This window comes from Hoplias malabaricus, chromosome 1 (genome assembly GCF_029633855.1).
Source record: "Hoplias malabaricus isolate fHopMal1 chromosome 1, fHopMal1.hap1, whole genome shotgun sequence".
NCBI classification, from domain to species: domain Eukaryota; kingdom Metazoa; phylum Chordata; class Actinopteri; order Characiformes; family Erythrinidae; genus Hoplias; species Hoplias malabaricus.
The window spans coordinates 5,491,417-5,509,579 of record NC_089800.1 but is presented as its reverse complement, the minus strand read 5'-3'; the positions used below and the strand labels follow the sequence as shown (position 1 = coordinate 5,509,579).

At 46.7% G+C, this 18,163-nt stretch overlaps 1 protein-coding gene across 1 annotated transcript in view; it reads left to right on the top strand.

Moving 5' to 3' along the window:
* Window positions 1-18,163, top strand: part of thsd7ab (thrombospondin, type I, domain containing 7Ab) — a 144,626-nt gene that overhangs the window by 110,263 nt on the left and 16,200 nt on the right. Inside the window, exons 15-20 of the mRNA XM_066676647.1 lie at window positions 3,582-3,760; window positions 4,930-5,063; window positions 5,750-5,903; window positions 14,469-14,610; window positions 16,692-16,807; window positions 17,659-17,776. Coding sequence (XP_066532744.1) covers window positions 3,582-3,760; window positions 4,930-5,063; window positions 5,750-5,903; window positions 14,469-14,610; window positions 16,692-16,807; window positions 17,659-17,776 — 843 coding nt within the window. The remainder of the gene's footprint in view (window positions 1-3,581; window positions 3,761-4,929; window positions 5,064-5,749; window positions 5,904-14,468; window positions 14,611-16,691; window positions 16,808-17,658; window positions 17,777-18,163) is intronic.

The following is an 18,163-nucleotide window of genomic DNA, read 5'->3' as shown; positions in this document are numbered from 1 at the left end:
AGTTGTGGAGAGTTTGCATGAGTTGGAGTAGCATTTGCCGTTTGGATCTAATCATCCAACATCAGTAAATGACCTCACTAATGACACTTTTCCGGGCGGCACGGTGGCGCAGCAGGTAGTGTCGCAGTCACACAGCTCCAGGGACCTGGAGGTTGTGGGTTCGATTCCCGCTCCGGGTGACTGTCTGTGAGGAGTGTGGTGTGTTCTCCCTGTGTCTGTGTGGGTTTCCTCCAGGTGACTGTCTGTGAGGAGTGTGGTGTGTTCTCCCTGTGTCTGCGTGGGTTTCCTCCAGGTGACTGTCTGTGAGGAGTTGGTGTGTTCTCCCTGTGTCTGCGTGGGTTTCCTCTGGGTGACTGTCTGTGAGGAGTGTGGTGTGTTCTCCCTGTGTCTGCGTGGGTTTCCTCCAGGTGACTGTCTGTGAGGAGTGTGGTGTGTTATCTCTGTGTCTGTGTGGGTTTCCTCCAGGTGACTGTCTGTGAGGAGTTGGTGTTTTCTGCGTGGGTTTCCTCCAGGTGACTGTCTGTGAGGAGTGTGGTGTGTTCTCCCTGTGTCTGCGTGGGTTTCCTCCAGGTGACTGTCTGTGAGGAGTGTGGTGTGTTCTCCCTGTGTCTGCGTGGGTTTCCTCCAGGTGACTGTCTGTGAGGAGTGTGGTGTGTTATCTCTGTGTCTGCGTGGGTTTCCTCCAGGTGACTGTCTGTGAGGAGTTGGTGTTTTCTCCCTGTGTCTGCGTGGGTTTCCTCCAGGTGACTGTCTGTGAGGAGTGTGGTGTGTTCTCCCTGTGTCTGCGTGGGTTTCCTCCAGGTGACTGTCTGTGAGGAGTGTGGTGTGTTATCTCTGTGTCTGCGTGGGTTTCCTCCAGGTGACTGTCTGTGAGGAGTTGGTGTTTTCTCCCTGTGTCTGCGTGGGTTTCCTCCAGGTGACTGTCTGTGAGGAGTGTGGTGTGTTCTCCCTGTGTCTGCGTGGGTTTCCTCCAGGTGACTGTCTGTGAGGAGTTGGTGTGTTCTCTCTGTGTCTGCGTGGGTTTACTCTGGGTGCTCCGGTTTCCTCCCACAGTCCAAAAACACACATTGGTAGGTGGATTGGCGACTCAAAATTATCATACACCCTCCAGGGTGTATTCCCGCCTTGCGCCCAATGATTCCAGGTAGGCTCTGGACCCACCGCGACCCTGAACTGGATAAGCGCTTACAGATAATGAATGAATGCATGAATGAATGACACTTTTCCTCTGCATGGTGCCTACTCAACTATGCTAGGGTCAGCTCTACATGCTTTTTGGGACCTGGTCCCTGTTTGCGTTTCCATTACTACAGCCATATGATTCTGATGGCTGAATGCAGTCAAATCCTCATACATCGACACTTATATATGAACGTCCATCTCAATAGAAAAGCATGACATTAAATGGGACACACCGGAGCAGCTGCATATGAGCTGAAGGTCAGCCTACCACCAATGCCAAGAGTCAGCTAGAGGGGTTTAAAGCCTACTGTGCTGGCATGAGTTGAAATGAACCTTATCATCCATAAAAACGAAAGAGTACCTGACTTCAAAAAGTTGCATTCAGATCGTCACAGCAATGTTCCAAGGCATACGAGGCAGAGCTTTGCAGTCATTGCCAGGTAAAGTAGCAGACACCATAAGCAATTAGGTTTTCCTCCATTCTGCTCTGGTATTCCCTGCTGATGCGAGCATATGCCTTTGAAACCACGTACATATGTGTGAAATAGTAATGTGAACATTACGTAAACATATCTATTTTGAGTCCAGTTCCAGTTTCTCAGGTTTTTAGGCAAAGCCTGCAGCCTGAGCCAAGCGTGAAGATCCTGAGCTTGCAGCTTGCACTGAGTAATCAGGCTTAGACTCTCGCAGCATGCAGACCCATGCTCCGCCATCACACGCTGTGTAATAAGTTAGTGCTGGCGGAGGCTGTTTGAGGCTGTGACACTGGCTAAGCAGTATCCTGACCCAACACCTGGCCAAACCTCAGTCCAGACATCTTATATTTGGTAGTGGGTAAAGAACCTGACACACATATTCAAGCACAATTATTGTTAATTGGGTAAAATAATAAATCAAAGAGAAGTAAGGGTATGGCTGTTCTTACAGTGTAGTGGGTACACTAGTGGAGTTTGATCCCCAGCTCAGACAGGAACACACTGCTGCAATAACAGTGCTAAAAGTCCTTGGGCAAGACTTGTGACGTTGCATCAGTTAACCGTGAAAGTATAAGGTCAAAAACTACTAATAGTTACTAATCGATCGGCAGTGGAACTTGTGGAACTTTTCCACTGCATGGTACCTACACCACTTGACTCCACTCAGCTTTATTGCTTTTCCATTAGGCATATCTGGTACCTGGAACCAGTTCTTCTGCTGTGTTTGGTCCCAAACAACAAAAACAACATGTGAATACATGATTAATAAGCAACGCTGCTGTTGCTATGGTTTCCAAATCCCACTGTACCCATTAGAGATGTCTTCAGCTATATTTTGAGGGCGGATCTCTGGAAGTAGAAAACGAATCAGGTACTAAGTACCAAACAACAAGTCGAGTTGAGTAGTGTACGTACCATGGAGTGGAAAAGCACCGTTATACACAAATTATGATGTCAGTATTTAAGTACTGGCCCCTTGATATCTTACTGAGTCCTCGACCATCCGTACAGACTACATTGACCACTGCAGTGTGTGCAGTCCTCTTAGCATCAGCATCATCAACAGATCAAATGTCAGCCATCTTACCGTATTAACATATCTTTGCTTAAAGAGTGTCATTTAATGAGATGTTTTGCATGAGTGCTTCTCATGAGTGGACTACTTGCGGTGTATTATTTCATGTTTGTGCTCAGGCACAGTGATATGTACTAGCCTTGGGCTTTTTACTCATGCTAGCCTTGAGCTCAGACTTGCGTTTATGTATGTCATCTTGTTGGCTTACGGTGAATTCCACCATTTGCAGAATTCGAGAACTAGAAGCTGTGCTGTGAGCTATGACATAGTTGTGTCATTATTTAAATGAATGCTATACAGTCTTCTGGAGAGAGTCTTTGTTTTTCTGCAGAAAGCCTATATATGCTCTGAAGTCATGGGTTTACGAGGTTTGTGTTGATCCTAATTAGCATCAGGAAGCCCAGGCAAATGGAAGAAGCCCTTGATTCAAAAAAGCTAAGCTGTGCATATGGCTATGGTCACAATGCTCAATGCCAAGTGTTGGCTAGATGGGTATAAATCACTGCAGCCTTGGGCTGTGCAGCTGTGCAGCTGCAGTCTGTGTACTGATCAGTTTGAGTGCTGTTTGCCGCCCAGAACAAATGACCGAACATCGGTACCTGACCTCACTAATGCTCTCGTGGCTGACTGCCATCAAATCCTTTCAGCAAAGCTCCAATGCGTCATGTAAAGCATTCCAAGAAGGTCAGAGAATGTCACTGCTGCAGAAGTTGAGGACAAAGCCACATATTTGTACCCTTGATTTCAGAAGGAATGCTGGACAAGCTGGTGTTGGCGATATATGAACTCCCACATAGAGGCTTGGTCTAGCCCAAGGTCTCAAACATTCAGCCTTATGTCTGTTTCAGGGTACATCGAGGAGGCCTGCATCATCCCCTGCCCGTCCGACTGCAAGCTCAGTGAGTGGTCAAACTGGTCACGCTGCAGCAAGTCCTGTGGCAGTGGGGTGAAAGTGCGATCCAAATGGCTCCGGGAGAAACCCTACAATGGTGGGAGACCCTGCCCCAAACTGGACCACATCAATCAGGTAAGGGACATATTTTTAAGCAAACTTTTGCAGTGTCAAGATCATTATGATGCTTCACTGAGCTGTAAAAGGAAGAATTAGAGCCTCTGTCATTGCTACTCCAGGCTCAGCACTACAGAAACTTTACTATGTAACTTTTGGAAGAGTCCAAACACACACATTTGTAGGTGGATTGACTGAAGTCGTCCATAGAGTGACTGGGTAAGTGTGTGATGCCCTTTGATGGCCTGGCGCCTCATGGATTTTATGTTGTCTCTGGATCCACCACAACCCTGGGCAGGATGAAGCAGTTACAGAAGATAAATGATTGAACTAAGGAAGCATTTTGAGACACAACCTTATCTTTGCCATGTTATGGCCCCTTCAGACTCTCCAGAAAAACACAGTTGCAGTTCATTATCAGGACCGGCGTTACTTCTGGAGGTTGAAAAACTATCGTTTGAAGTAGTTATGGAAATAGTTAGGGAAGTGCCGACATGTCTGAGCCAGCCAAAAAGCAGTGAGTCAGCATTTCTTATCATCCCTATTTTTATTTCCTCCTCATCAGACCTGAGCTCCTCTGAACCGCCCACCAGCGCCACACTCATCCGCACACACCATTTCTCCTCGCGAAACCCAACACTCCCCCTTCTGTTTCTAAACAGATTATCACTGCTGGATCGAGGTCATGATGATTTGAATTTGAGATGTTTGTTTTTCCCCCCCCAGCTCTGTACCTTCTTAGACGGCTTCTAACTTACATTTTGAGTGGAGAAAAATAAATGTGTGGATCTGTTTATTGTAGCATCTAGGCTGTTAAATGATGCCATTTATTATAGTGTATCCTTGTTCATGCCTGTGTATGTGATTATGATAAGTTCTTGGAAAATGTTCTGGTCCATTTTCTCATGCCTTCTTTCTCCACTTCTCTTTAAACGCTGCTTGAATTCAGGCTCAGGTAAGTGCTCTCACTGATATTTACACTGCTAGAGAAATAATGCATGTGTGTGAAATGTTCAAAAGTTTAGACACTCCTTATAATGAGTGAGATCTGGTACTTTAATGTGCCTCCATTCAAACCATGTGTAATCTGCAGTAAAGTAGGGACAATTTATGGTCATATAGTGTAACTAGATAACTTTTTTAGCTGATCCATACATTGTGTGTGTGTTTGTTTATACCAACTGAAGGTGTACGAGGTGGTCCCCTGTGTGAGCGACTGCAGTCAGTATGTGTGGGTGGCTGAGCCCTGGAGCATGTGGAAGGTCAGCAATGTGGACCTGAAGGAAAACTGTGGTGAAGGAGTGCAGACCAGGAAAGTCAGGTGTGTAACTGTTTCCTTTTCAGCAAGAAAGGACACTTTATATTGCTCAATGACTATTCGCTAGGTGTAGGAACAAAAATAAACATTTACAATCATGCAAAAACCTTGTATGTCCATTATATATAATTTTTTACTTACTTAAGAGTTTTAAAATTTCTGGTTACTCTTTGCAGTGACCAAAGAATTGCCCATTGGAAAAGGCTCTCCAGCGATCAACTTTTGGATATTAAGATGTAGACTATTTTGTCTGCAAATGTTTTTATCAATTTCTAAAACTTATAGTTAAGCTGTATTTAATTGTTATTTATGTACGTTAGAGCAGGAATAAGTATCTATACAATACAGGGAAACTAAAAAGGGAGACTAGTGACCATCAGCATGGAAATCGATTGTGGATAGAGGAGACCCGCCATGGACACGTTCATGCTGCGCAGAGTGTAATAAATGTGATTAGAATTAATTAAAATAGTGTTTTTAGGCAAGCAAGGAGGTAAGACTGAAGTGCAGATGTGGTTTGTTAAAGCAGGCAAGCAGGAACCAAACACAAACAAAACATTGCGTTCTATCCACTTGGAGGCGCTGTGTTTGTTTCTGAGTACTTATTCAGAGCTTAAACCTCAGAATGAAAGACTAATTTGACCCTTCCCACTGGACAAGCCCTGTTAAGTCCTGTCCTCCTGATGCAGGTGTATGCTGAACACAGTAGACGGTCCAACCGATGCTGTGGAGGATTACCTGTGTGACCCAGAAGAGATGCCCGCTGGGACCCGGGAGAGTCGACTGCCCTGTCCAGAGGACTGCGTCCTTTCCGACTGGAGCCCCTGGACCCCTTGTGAGCTGGTGAGACCTTGACTCCACACACTGTCCATGAGGGGCAAAACAAGAAAAAATCTGTGATATGATTAGATCTCCTGCTTAAAGAATAATTATGTTTATATAATTAAATAGACCCAAAGTACCAATATCAATAAGCACTGACAAGGGTTATACTCTCAGTAAAGTCAGCGTAAGCATCAGTGCCCCCCCCCAGTCCACAGCAGTCTGGTGACATCACTCGCATGAACTCAGTGGGGTTATATTTAGCTCTGTCCAGCTGCAGCAGATCCAAGTTAATCACTCTGCAAATGACAGGTGGGTTTCTTTACCTTTTATGGCAGTGACAGTAGAGATGCGCTGTTTGACATTGGCTCTGATTAGTGAGTAAACTGTCCTCATGTGACATCACTTCACGTGATGTCATCATCTCCCAATCCTCTTAACGTCCATCAGAAATCCTGACTGTGTCGTGTCCTTCCGTACCTGCCAGATGGGGGTCTTCTAGAACAGGTAATGAGTATCTGAGCCAGTCTTAGGGCAGCTATGACTATTCATGTCCATGCTTTTGATCAAGTCCCCTTTTTAAAGAAGTCATATCAAGTGCTATTTAGGATTTGATGTACACTCATTGACAAAAAAATAATGCACCCAGACTGCTGCAAAATTCGGCATGCAGTTATGTCTCAGGCAGATATGTAATATGTGATTACAGGTGTGGTCTGGTTAGACAAGGTTATGTAAACATTCTTTCCCTGCCCTTTGAAATGACTCTCAGATACTGAGATACAGTACTTTTGGTAGTGTACCTCATGGTGAGAGATCGGTGACAGCTAGATGCCTCAATGATGCACTTCGTAGACATTTTGCCCAGTTGACAAACTTTGATAGTGGGCGCATCTCTGAACTGAGAGAAGCAGAATGGCCATTTAGATCAACTGCCCACCATCTAGGCCCTTCTGACTAGACTGTTAGGTGTTGTGGTGTCATAAACAAGAAGCACTGACTGCTATGGACCAAAACCGTATTGTCTTTAGCAATGAATCCAAGTTCTGTTTGGGATCTGACAACGGTTGGATTTGAGTATGTAGGCTTTGAGTTGGGCACTTCAATCCTGCCTTCCAACTGGCATTTGCAGTGGGATAATGGTCACCCACACACAGCTTGTGTTTCCCAGAAATGCCTCCACCAGATTTCAACATTTCCTTTGCCTGCCCAGTCGCCAGATTTATAGCCAATTGGGCGTTTATGGAACCATCTGAGACATCAGCTTCTTCAGCAACCTAGGAGGGTGCAGGATCTACAGTCCCAGCTGCAACATCTGCCACAGGATGCCAAAACGGAACCTCTCCTTCTCTTTAATCAACCTTTTTCTCATATTGTGTCCAGGATAGATGTAGCCCAACAGGGGACTAGAGCCTCCTTTCAACTGTGGTTTCCCCCATTAAACTAATATTGTAATTACTTACATATATCATCATTGCATTCACACATGTAAAGTTTAATTTGATTCAAACCACAATTTCTTGGAGCACTGTTATTCCACAGACCCATTCTGGGAGAGGCCGGGGCTTTATACAACTTCCAGCTGGTTCTTTACATGGGGCATACTGACCTTAGGCTCAGTCTATGGACGTTGCTACAAATTTTAGGAGCTTTTCTTCATCATTAGTTTTCTTAGTGGAATTAGTTCCCATTCCCTGAAAGAGAACCTGGAAGAAGCTGGAACTGCCAGGGAATAATAGGAAAGGTTCTCTTTTAGAAAGCTCACACTCCTGGTTCTTTCCCCCAGCCCTGAGATGTTGTTAATCACGCACTATTCACTTTAAAGACCTGATATTACGCTGCCCCTGCAATCTCACTGTGAGTGGAGTCTGGAGCCCACGCCCCATGTGTTATTCATGATACGAGTGAGAAATTATTCCAGCGGCGTTTCCCTCTGGACGTGGAGCTGGGGCCAGCGGCCGGGCAAAGGCAAACATTTGCATTACAGCAGCCCTGCTGCTTCGAGCCTTGCTCGCCCTCTCCACTCTCTCTCACACTCTGCTGCACTGTGTCATGCTCTCTCACCCTTTCTCCCGTCTCCATTTCCTCTCGCTACAACTCTCATACTATCTCTCTCCTCACTTCCTCTCTCTCTCTCTCTCTCTCTCATGCATGGTGTCATTCTTTCTTGCTAGCTGTCTTGTGCTCTCTCTCTCTCTGTACCGCTCTGACTCTCCTGTACTCTTCCATGGTCTCTCACCCTTTCTGTCCATTCCTCTCAGTAGCTCTCACATGTTCTCTCTCTCTCTCTCTCTCTCTCTCTCTCTCTCTCTCTGCGCATGCGTGGGCGTCTGAGTGAGCGGAGTGCGGTTTGTGAGAGCGACCGGATCTTTTTCGGTTTATTTACGGTTTCTAACTCTTTTTTCAATAGTTTTTTGTCTTTAGTGTGTTTGTTTGTTGTTTGGGCACAGAGGGGTGAGGGGATTAGGGGCAACGGGGTGAGGGGTTTTTCTCTAAGCCTCGGCCGGGTGTAGGGGGTGTAGGGGGGGTATGGGGTGGTTCGACATTGAAGAGCTTTCTCGCCGGCATGGCGTCAAAGTGCCGGTTGGAGTGGATTGCTCGGTGGAGGAGTGTAGTTTAGCGGCGGGGGCGGTGGTGGGAAATGGAGCTGTTCAGACGGCCTCTAGAATGAATGGGGCCGTCGTTTTGTTTTTGGATGAGTTTGAAAAGGTGAACACACTGGTAGAAAAGGGTATTGTTTTGAATGGTACACACACAGCGGTGTTTCCCCTCGTTAATCCGGCGAGGAAAGTTATCATTAGCAACGTCCCCCCGTTTGTTAAAGACGAGATGTTACTGCGCGAGCTTTCCAGACACGGACAGATTGTTTCTACGGTTTATAAAATCCCTTTGGGCTGTAAATCTCCACTGCTGCAGCATGTCATCTCGTTCAGGAGGAGGGTGTTTATGGTTTTAAAGAATAATGATGAGGATTTAAATTTGGCCATAAAGTTTAGGATTGATAACTATGATTATGTAGTTTATGCCACGACTGCTACTATGAAGTGTTTTGGATGTGGTTTAGAAGGACATTTGGTGAGATCTTGTCCGAATAAGGCCGCAGAGCCTCAGCCCGGACCGAGTCACGCCGAAACAGCTCCCGCCGGCGGAATCAGCCGGAGGCCTCGGCTGACGGAGAGGCGGGAAACGCGGCCGGGCTCGGGGCGAATGATGGAGAAGGACACAGTGGTCGTGAGGGTGAAGGGAATGGGGATCAGGTGCAGGCGGACAGTCAGGAGGTCACTGAGGAACAGGGGGATGTAGGAGCAGAGCAGGTGACTGAAATGGAGGTGGAGGAACAGGTGCTGAGTGAGGAGACAAAGGGGAAAGAGCCTGTGTTTAAGAGGCCGGCAAACAAGGCTAAGTCCAACAAACGCGCCAAAAAATCTAAACCAACTAAACCCCCAGCGTCTCCTTCTCAGTCACAGTCACCGTCTCCGTCTCAGTCACAGTCTCAGTCTCAGGCGACAGGCAGTGAGTCCGAGAATTCGGCCTCGGAATACGAGTGCGACTCCTCGGACTCCTCTCTCACCGAGAAGAAGGCGGGTAAAGCGGGGGTGTACAGCGTGGAGCAGGTGCGCAGGTTCCTCGATGACACCAAAGGTAAACGGAACGTCAAAGTTGAAGATTATTTTCCAAATCTGGAGCTGTTTATTACGTCTGTGAAGGGTTTTATGAGAAATGAAGGGGACGGGGGGATAGGGGAGCCCGAGATACATCGGCTCAAAAAATTACTGTTGAAAGTCCGCATGAAACTAGAACGCGATGATGACGCGAAGACCTGAGCTCTGTCTCGTGGCTCTCGCGCTGAGTTGTTTGATAGCCACTTTTCTTTTAGAGATGTGTGACGTAAAAATCTTGACACTGAATGTGAACGGGGCGAGGGACGTGAAGAAAAGAGCGGCGCTGTTTGAGCTGCTAAGGGTTAAACGGGTGGACGTTGCTATGGTACAGGAGACACACAGCGACAGGCGGAATGAGGCGGACTGGCACAGGGAGTGGGGGGGCACGGTGGTGATGGGACACGGGAGTTCCACCACTGCTGGAGTAGCTGTGCTCTTCTCGAAAGGTTTTTTACCGCAGTCGTATGTTTACGAGGAAGTGGTGGAGGGACGGCTTTTAAAAATCACAGCTAGTTTTGAGAAGGTTCACCTGGTTTTACTGTGTGTTTACGCGCCTGTGCTGCCGAGGGAGAGGTGTGCTTTTCTGGAGAAGCTTTCTGAGACATTAGAAAAGTGTGACACTGATCATTACCTGGTGGTAGGGGGTGATTTTAACTGCACTTCCTCGGTTTTAGACAGGAATCATATTGAACCTGATCCTGCGTCCAGACGTGTTTTAAATGATTTGATTGAGAAACATGATCTGAATGATGTGTGGAGAAATAAACATGGCACGGTTCGACAATACACATGGGCACACACTCGGGAGGGGTTTATTTCTCTGGCCAGATTAGACAGGTTTTATTGTTTTAAACACCAGTCACAGGTTTTTAAAAACTGCAGTATTTTACCTGTGGGGTTCACTGATCACTCTCTGGTGATCAGTAGTGTTTATATAAACTCTGTCAAGTCTAAAAGTGCGTACTGGCATTTTAACACGACCCTAGTGGATGATCTTCATTTTAAAATTTGTTTTAGTTTTTTTTGGGACACGTGGAGGTTGAACAGAGACAGGTTTGAGTCTCTGCAGCGGTGGTGGGACATCGGCAAAGTGCAGATCCAGCTGTTTTGTAAACAATACACTCTCAATGTCACCAACAGCATCAAACACTCTGTCACTGAGCTTGAGAAGGAGATAGTGTTTCTTCAGAATTTGGTGGAGTCCAGTGGGGAACAGGGTCACATCCAGACACTTCAAAATAAAAGAACGTCTTTGGCAGATCTGCTGGGGGTGAGAGCGCAGGGAGCATTGATCAGATCTCGTTTCCAACATATTTCTGAGATGGATGCCCCATCAAAGTTTTTCTTCAGTCTGGAGAAAAAGAACGGACAGAGCAGGTTCATTCACTGCCTCCGCTCCGCTGACGGCCGGGAGCTGACGGACCCAGCGGAGATCAGAAGGCGGGCTGTGGGCTTTTTTTCGGAGCTGTACTTTAGTGAGTATAGAGAGGACAGGTTAATCTCACAGCAGTTCTATGACGGACTACCGCAGGTATCACCCGAACAGAACGAGGAGCTAGAGCGGGTGATAACCATGCAGGAACTACAGAGAGCGTTACAGGGCATGGCAACAGGGAAGGCTCCGGGCATCGATGGCCTCCCGGTTGAGTTTTATAAGTCTTTCTGGGACGTGGTGGGGGGGGATTTGCTGGCTGTGCTCAATGACAGCCTGGTCGGAGGACGACTGCCGTTGAGCTGCAGGAGAGCGGTCCTCGCCCTGCTGCCCAAGAAAGGCGACCTCAGCGAGGTTAAAAACTGGAGGCCTGTGAGTTTGCTGTGCGTTGATTATAAAGTCCTCTCTAAATTCCTGGCGAATCGCCTAAAGGAGGTGATGGGGCAGGTCACACACACGGATCAGGCTTACTGCGTCCCTGGCAGATCGATCCATGATAACATCTCGCTTATTAGAGACATTTTGGAAGTGTCTGGGTCGGGGCCCCCTTTTGGGCTCCTCTCCTTAGATCAGGAAAAAGCCTTTGACAGAGTGGAGCATAAGTATTTGTGGAATACTTTTGATGCTTTTGGTTTCTCACCAGGGTTTATTTCCATGATAAAGGTGCTTTACGAGGACATTGAGAGTGTATTGAAGGTCAATGGTGGTTTGTGTGCCCCTTTCACCGTGCAGAGGGGAGTCAGACAGGGCTGTTCATTGTCGGGGATGCTGTACGCTCTGGCCATTGAACCAATGCTCCACTATGTGAGGAAAAACCTCAGTGGAGTTGTAATGGCTGAGAACATCCCACGGTTTTATTTAGCTGCGTATGCAGACGATGTGGTAGTAGGAGTCACTGGAGCCAGAGACGTTTCTGTTTTACACAACACTTTTAATGACTTTTCTCTGATCTCCTCTGCGAGAGTGAACTGGCGGAAGAGTGTGGGTTTGCTGGTGGGGGACTGGGACGGTGGAGAGCCAGCTTTGCCAGAGGGACTAAATTGGTCCAAGGGTGGTTTTAAATATTTGGGGGTGTTTTTAGGAAATCAAAATACTGAAAAGAAAAATTGGGAAGGATTGTTACAAAACGTACAGAACAGACTGAGTAAATGGAAATGGATTTTACCGAACATGTCTTTTAGGGGTAGAACACTCATAGTCAATAATTTAATAGCGTCGTCCCTCTGGCATCGTTTGGCCGTCCTGGAACCTCCACAGGGCGTTTTAAAGGGGATTCAAGCTTTTATTGTTGATTTTATTTGGGATAAACTCCACTGGGTCAAAAGAAGTGTCCTGTATTTATCTAGAGACGAGGGGGGTCAGGGTGTCATACACCTCGAGAGCAGAAGGGCAACTTTTAGGCTTCAGTTTTTACAAAAAGTTTTATACGGTCCTGCGCAGGCCCTGTGGAGGAACGTGGCGAAAGCCATTTTGCGCAAGGCTGGTGGACTGGGCCTGGAGGAGAGCGTCTTTTTAGTGCACCCTGATCAACTGTCTTTTTATGGACTCCCTCTCTTTTACAGCAGTGTTTTTAAAACATGGACTTTATACGAGGTGGAAAAACAGACACCAGCAAACTCTGTCTACTGGCTTCTGAAGGAACCAGTTCTCCACGGGGCTCGACTCTCCTTGACAGATGGGAGTAACCATGGACAGTCTGAGAGGATGAGGAGTGCAGGTCTGATCACAGTGAAGGACCTAATAACATCTGCTGGAGTGGACTGTGACAAACCTGATGCTCTGGCACAGAGACTGGGGATGAGGTCCTGCAGAGTCGCTCTGCAGATGCTCTGCAGGTTTCAACGGGCTCTCACCGAAGACGAAAAGAGACTGCTAAAGAACTGGGACTGTCTACAAACAGGTCAGGAAACAGAGGAGCCCTTCCCCTGTCTGTGGATCAGCCCCAGACTCCCGGCTCCTGACTCTGGGAGCCCCCTGCTGAACTCTGGGGGTTTGAGCGAACTGCGTTTTGACGGTCTTTCTGCGCGCGTGTTGTATAAAGGGTGTGTGAAAATATTAAATCAGACTGAACTGACCAGCCAGGTGGATACACCCTGGAGAGCTCATTTTCGCCTCGCCAGTGACGTGAAGCCTGCCTGGAGGGCACTCTATAAACCACCATTGACCAAGTCAGCTGGGGATCTGCAGTGGAGAATTTTACATGGTATTGTCGCTGTCAATGCGTTTGTGTCCATTTTAAACCCCACTGTGTCTTCGGAGTGTCCTTTTTGCTCTTTAAGAGAAACAGTGTTCCATTGTTTTACACAGTGTTTTAGACTGAACACCTTATTTAAGACTTTAACTTCACTTTTTCAAAATTTTGGTGAATGTTTTAATCTTCATGTTTTTATCTGTGGTGTTCAGTACTCTCAGAAGAGAAGGAAAAAGTGTCAGTTGTTGAACTTCATTGTGGGTCAAGCCAAAAATGCCATTTATTTTACCAGGAAGAAAAAACTGGACTCTGGGTTGAATAGTGATGTCTGTCTGATTTTTAAAGGGCTGGTGAAATCCAGAATCAAAGTGGATTTTTTGTTTTATAAAATGATGAAGAACTTGGACAGTTTTATGAATGTATGGGACTACGATGGGGCTCTGTGCACCACAGAGTGTGGTGTTTTATTTTTTTCTGACCTTTTAAAATAAGAACTGGATTTAATTCCTGATTTTTTCTTTTTGTAAAAAAAGTGATTAAAGTTTGTTTAAAAACTCAAACTCTCTCTCTCTTTCTCTCTCTGTGTACCACTCTGACTCTCCTGTACTCTTCCATGGTCTCTCACCCTTTCTGTCCGTTCCTCTCAGTAGCTCTCACATGTTTCTCTCTCTCTCTCTCTCTCTCTCTCTCTCCTTCCTGCACTTTGTCAAGCTCTCTTACCCTTTCTCCCTTCTCACTTTCCTCTCACTGCATTTCACATATTCTCTCTTGTACTCTCCTGCACTGGGTCAAGCTCTCTCCCGCCCTTTCTCTTATCACCCTTTTCTCTCCTGCTGCCTCTCTATCACTCTCTCTCCTGCTCTCCTGGACTGGGTCAAGCGCTCTCTCGCTCTGCCACTTTTCTCCCTTCCCTCTCACTGCCTATCTCGCACACTCTCTCCCTCATCCGGGTTATGACAAGTGGGACCTCGTTATTTTCAGGGCTGTAAATGGCTCCGTCGAGATCTACGGTCCACTGGGGTTGACCAAAACAGCGCCGTGTACAAATCACAGTGACCCGCTCTGATGCTCCTTCCCCGACAACACTCGGCTGGCTCTGGGAGGACAGGAAATAGAGCAGTTTATATTTTATTTCTTGGATTTGCCCACCCCCAGAAACTCTTATCATCAGCTGCTAAGCACATTTAAGTGATTGCCACAAGTGGGCATAAGCTGTGCTCTGTGTGGGCCTGCTAATGATGTCTGGATGTGTTTTTTTGCATGTGTGTGTGTGTGTGTGTGTGTGTGTGTGTGCTCTGAAGCCCTGTAGTGGACGAGGTGATCGGCAAAGGACGGCCTACGCCCTGAGGCTGCCTAAAGAGGGCAGAGAATGTCCCAAAAGTATGGAGACGGAGCCTTGCCTTCTCAACAGGAACTGCTACCACTACAGCTACAACATCACAGGTACAGTTAAAGTAACAGTGCTGAGGATTATCAATATCATACCAACCAGCCTTAAGGAGATTTCTGAGAACCCAACTGGCCTCGCTCTCCCTGGGTGGGTAGGATGTCCTTTGAGGTTGCAATGATATTCCAGGTGATTGCTAGGGAGCTGTTAGGTGATAGTATAGGACTCAAGCTTCAATTCAGAGGGGTCTTTGGAACAACCCATATTTACACTTGATGCCGGTCCTCAGTTGCTTACACTAGCCGTACGTTGCGTTGTATTACAAGGCACAGAGGGGCTGTGTCCCAATAAAATGAAGTCCACAAACACACAAATAGAAATACACACACACGTACACCAACATAAATCTCCTAGCTTTGAATTGTGGGTATATAACATAGACTTTCATCCATTTTGTGGGGACATACCATTAACTTTTCCAGAAGTACTACTCATATATATATACCTGGTTCATATGCTCCCAAAGCTATTATTATTCTGTAACTGTCACCCTCCTTCCTGTAGTGGAAAGACTCGTAGTGTTCCTGCGTTGCTTTTAATGAGTCTAAGTCTGACTTAATGCAGGAGTCATTAGGGATGAGTACCAAGTCATCCAATGGCCTGGACACATTCTGTACTAAACCTCTTTAAACATGGCTGCTCCCATGTGGGGGACCCACTCTTTGGAGCATTAACTAGTTTGTTCAGGGAGTACAAAGAAATGTGCCCCTTAAAGGATCAATATGTAATATTTTTACCTTAAAATTGCTACTCTGGTCTGAGCACAGCAGAAAGAGCCCTATGTAACGATTGGAGGAGGGTAGGAAACCACCACCGCTAAAAGCGCTTATCCAGGTCAGGGTCGCGGTGGGTCCGGAGTCTACCCGGAATCACTGGGCTCTGGGAGGGAACACCAGTCCTTTGCATGGAGACACACACTTGATTTCGGTACAGTGCTGTGAAAATGAATTACACTAGGGGAAGTAAAAGAAATATAGAAATAAATAAACGTACCTAGTGTTTCTTTAATCTCATGTGATTTGAGAATACATAATAAAAGTCAAATAATAATTAATCACTTTCACAAATATTGTTTGCTTGTTTTGGGGCTGAAAATAACCCTCTCTTTTTTTTTAAGTGGCTAGTAATTCTGTTTTTTTTATATCACATGCCGGCTCAAGACGTGAAAGCAAACGAGAAACACAACAGTTCTGCATTTCCCTCCCTGAGGATCAGTGTTCGCACTTCTTCTCTCCCATTCTCCCGTTGTTCTTGTCCCAGAAGCACGTGGTGGTTCTGAGCCTCACTGTACGAGCATTATGCCTGAGATCATTACTGGAAAAGCCTTTTACTGTTCTCCTCCTTCCCAGGAGACACTCAGCGCAGATCCACTGAATAATGGAAACCGCATTCCAGACTTTCTCTGAGTCGGTTTTACGGTCTACTGCCACTGATGGCATTCGGTAGTCAGTGCCCACCCCCTCATTTGGTCCAGTAATTGTGAATGGCTGAAGTGTCCAGTTTGACTTTAAAGGATCATTAAGTCGTTCTTGACACTGAAAGGTAGCAAGCAACATTTATGGAAGCGTTCTTTCTATTAAGTGCTACTCGCATGAGATGAAGTGACACACTGCTTTATAGTCCCTGAATGAACCTGTTTCTGCTCCATAGAGTGGGTCTCCCACATGGGGGCAGCCATGTTTTCAATTGAAACAGGTTTAGTGCAGAATGTCACATACTTTCAGGCCACTAGGAGTCAGTAGAACGACGATGGCATTTATGAATGTGGGGACGGAGGTTATCATTTTGTAACATTTTGTCCAATTTAAAAACACGTATCTCCCAAAATAGTAACATTACAGAAAAGGGAAAAAAAAATGCTTCTTATCGTTCAATAGAAGTCAATGTAAAAAGATTTTATTCCAAGTATTCCAAGTTTCTATTGGTCCATTGGGCACCAAGGACAGCTACTGTGTTCAAATAACACGTGATTTTAATTGGACATCGACAATTTCTATGTTGCAGTGCGTCCAGCAGGTTTAATGAGCGTGGCATTTGCTCTGTGTGTGTGTGTGTGTGTGTGTGTGTTCTCCCTCAGACTGGAGCACATGCCAGTTAAGTGCCAACGCTGTGTGTGGTGTCGGCCTGAAGACTCGCATGTTAGACTGTGTGAGAAGTGACGGCAAGTCTGTAGACCTCAGGTTCTGCGAGGAGGTTTGTGTGTATTTCATATGTGAACTTCATTTACACAATGAGCATGTTTAAAAAAGTTTTTACATATAACGGACAGCAAGGTGGCGCTGCAGGTTGCTCTGTGTCCGTGTGGGTTTCCTCCGGGTGCCTCCCACTTCCTCCCACAGGCCAAACATACATAATATAAGAACCACAGTAACTGTTAGACCATCAGAACTGTTCCTAAACACTAGATCTATCTCTTATAGGTCTCATCTTTGAGAGACTGAGAACTCAATAACTTGGGTCTGAAAGGATGGGAAAACATTGTAAATAGAGTATTTTTAGTGAAGAACTCCAGCAGCACTGCTGTGTCTGATCCACTCGTACCAGCACAACACACCTAAAACTAACACACCACCACCACCACGAACATACTTGCTCTGTAGGGGTCATTGACAAACAGGGTGAAATGGGGATAACAATGTATGCAGAGCTACAGGTGGACCAAAGTCTGAGAGAAAGGACAATGAGTGTAGATACCAGGAGGTGTTCTTAGTGTTATGGCCTTCAGCTGGCTGCCGATGGTGAACTGAGGGGGCTATTTTGGGAGGCTGTTAAAGTGCTGGGGTGGCATGGTCCGGGGACAGGGCTCTGGTGGAAGATCAGTGGAAGGCGTCACTTTAATTGGACCCCGTGGGTGACGGGAGAGACATTCGCAGCTTTTGGCTGCATTTTGGCCGTAACCGACTTTGCCGCGGCTCAGCGGTGTGACGAGGGTCCGTGAACGCTGGCTGGAGATCTGAGGCTGAGGGCCCAGTTTCTCAGGGAAAGGAGGCAAACTGACTCTTCCGGATGATGCTCTTTAGAAAGTGTGTTTGTGTGTTTTGCAGCTGGGGTTGGACAGGAGGTGGCAGATGAACGCGTCCTGCACGGTGGAGTGTCCGGTGAACTGCCAGCTCTCGGAGTGGTCGACGTGGACGGAGTGCTCTCAGACCTGCGGCCTGGAAGGTGAGGCCTCGGACACATCCGAAAGTTGTTTGTATGACTCCATCCCGGTTTTGGTGGTGGAGATGGACCTTACACTCATGTGCAGCTGCTCCAAAGAAGTGTCCCCAATAGTGTAAGGTGAACCTTCTGGGTGGAGAGGGACGGAGAACCACTGATATCTGATCTCCAGTGTGGATCTTCTAAGGCTGAGACTAGGGAGGCAAGGAGAGGACAGGAGCAAGTTAAAGACAAAGGCAGTGTTTTGGTACGAATGATCCACACTCCTCCCCATCTGTTGCATTTCTGAGGGGAGGAGGTGAAGATGTTTGTCCTGTCGCTGCCGAGATACGGCTGAACGACGCAAAACAAAAGCTGAGAGCCGTCAGGAAGAAGCGGGAGCAGAGGATA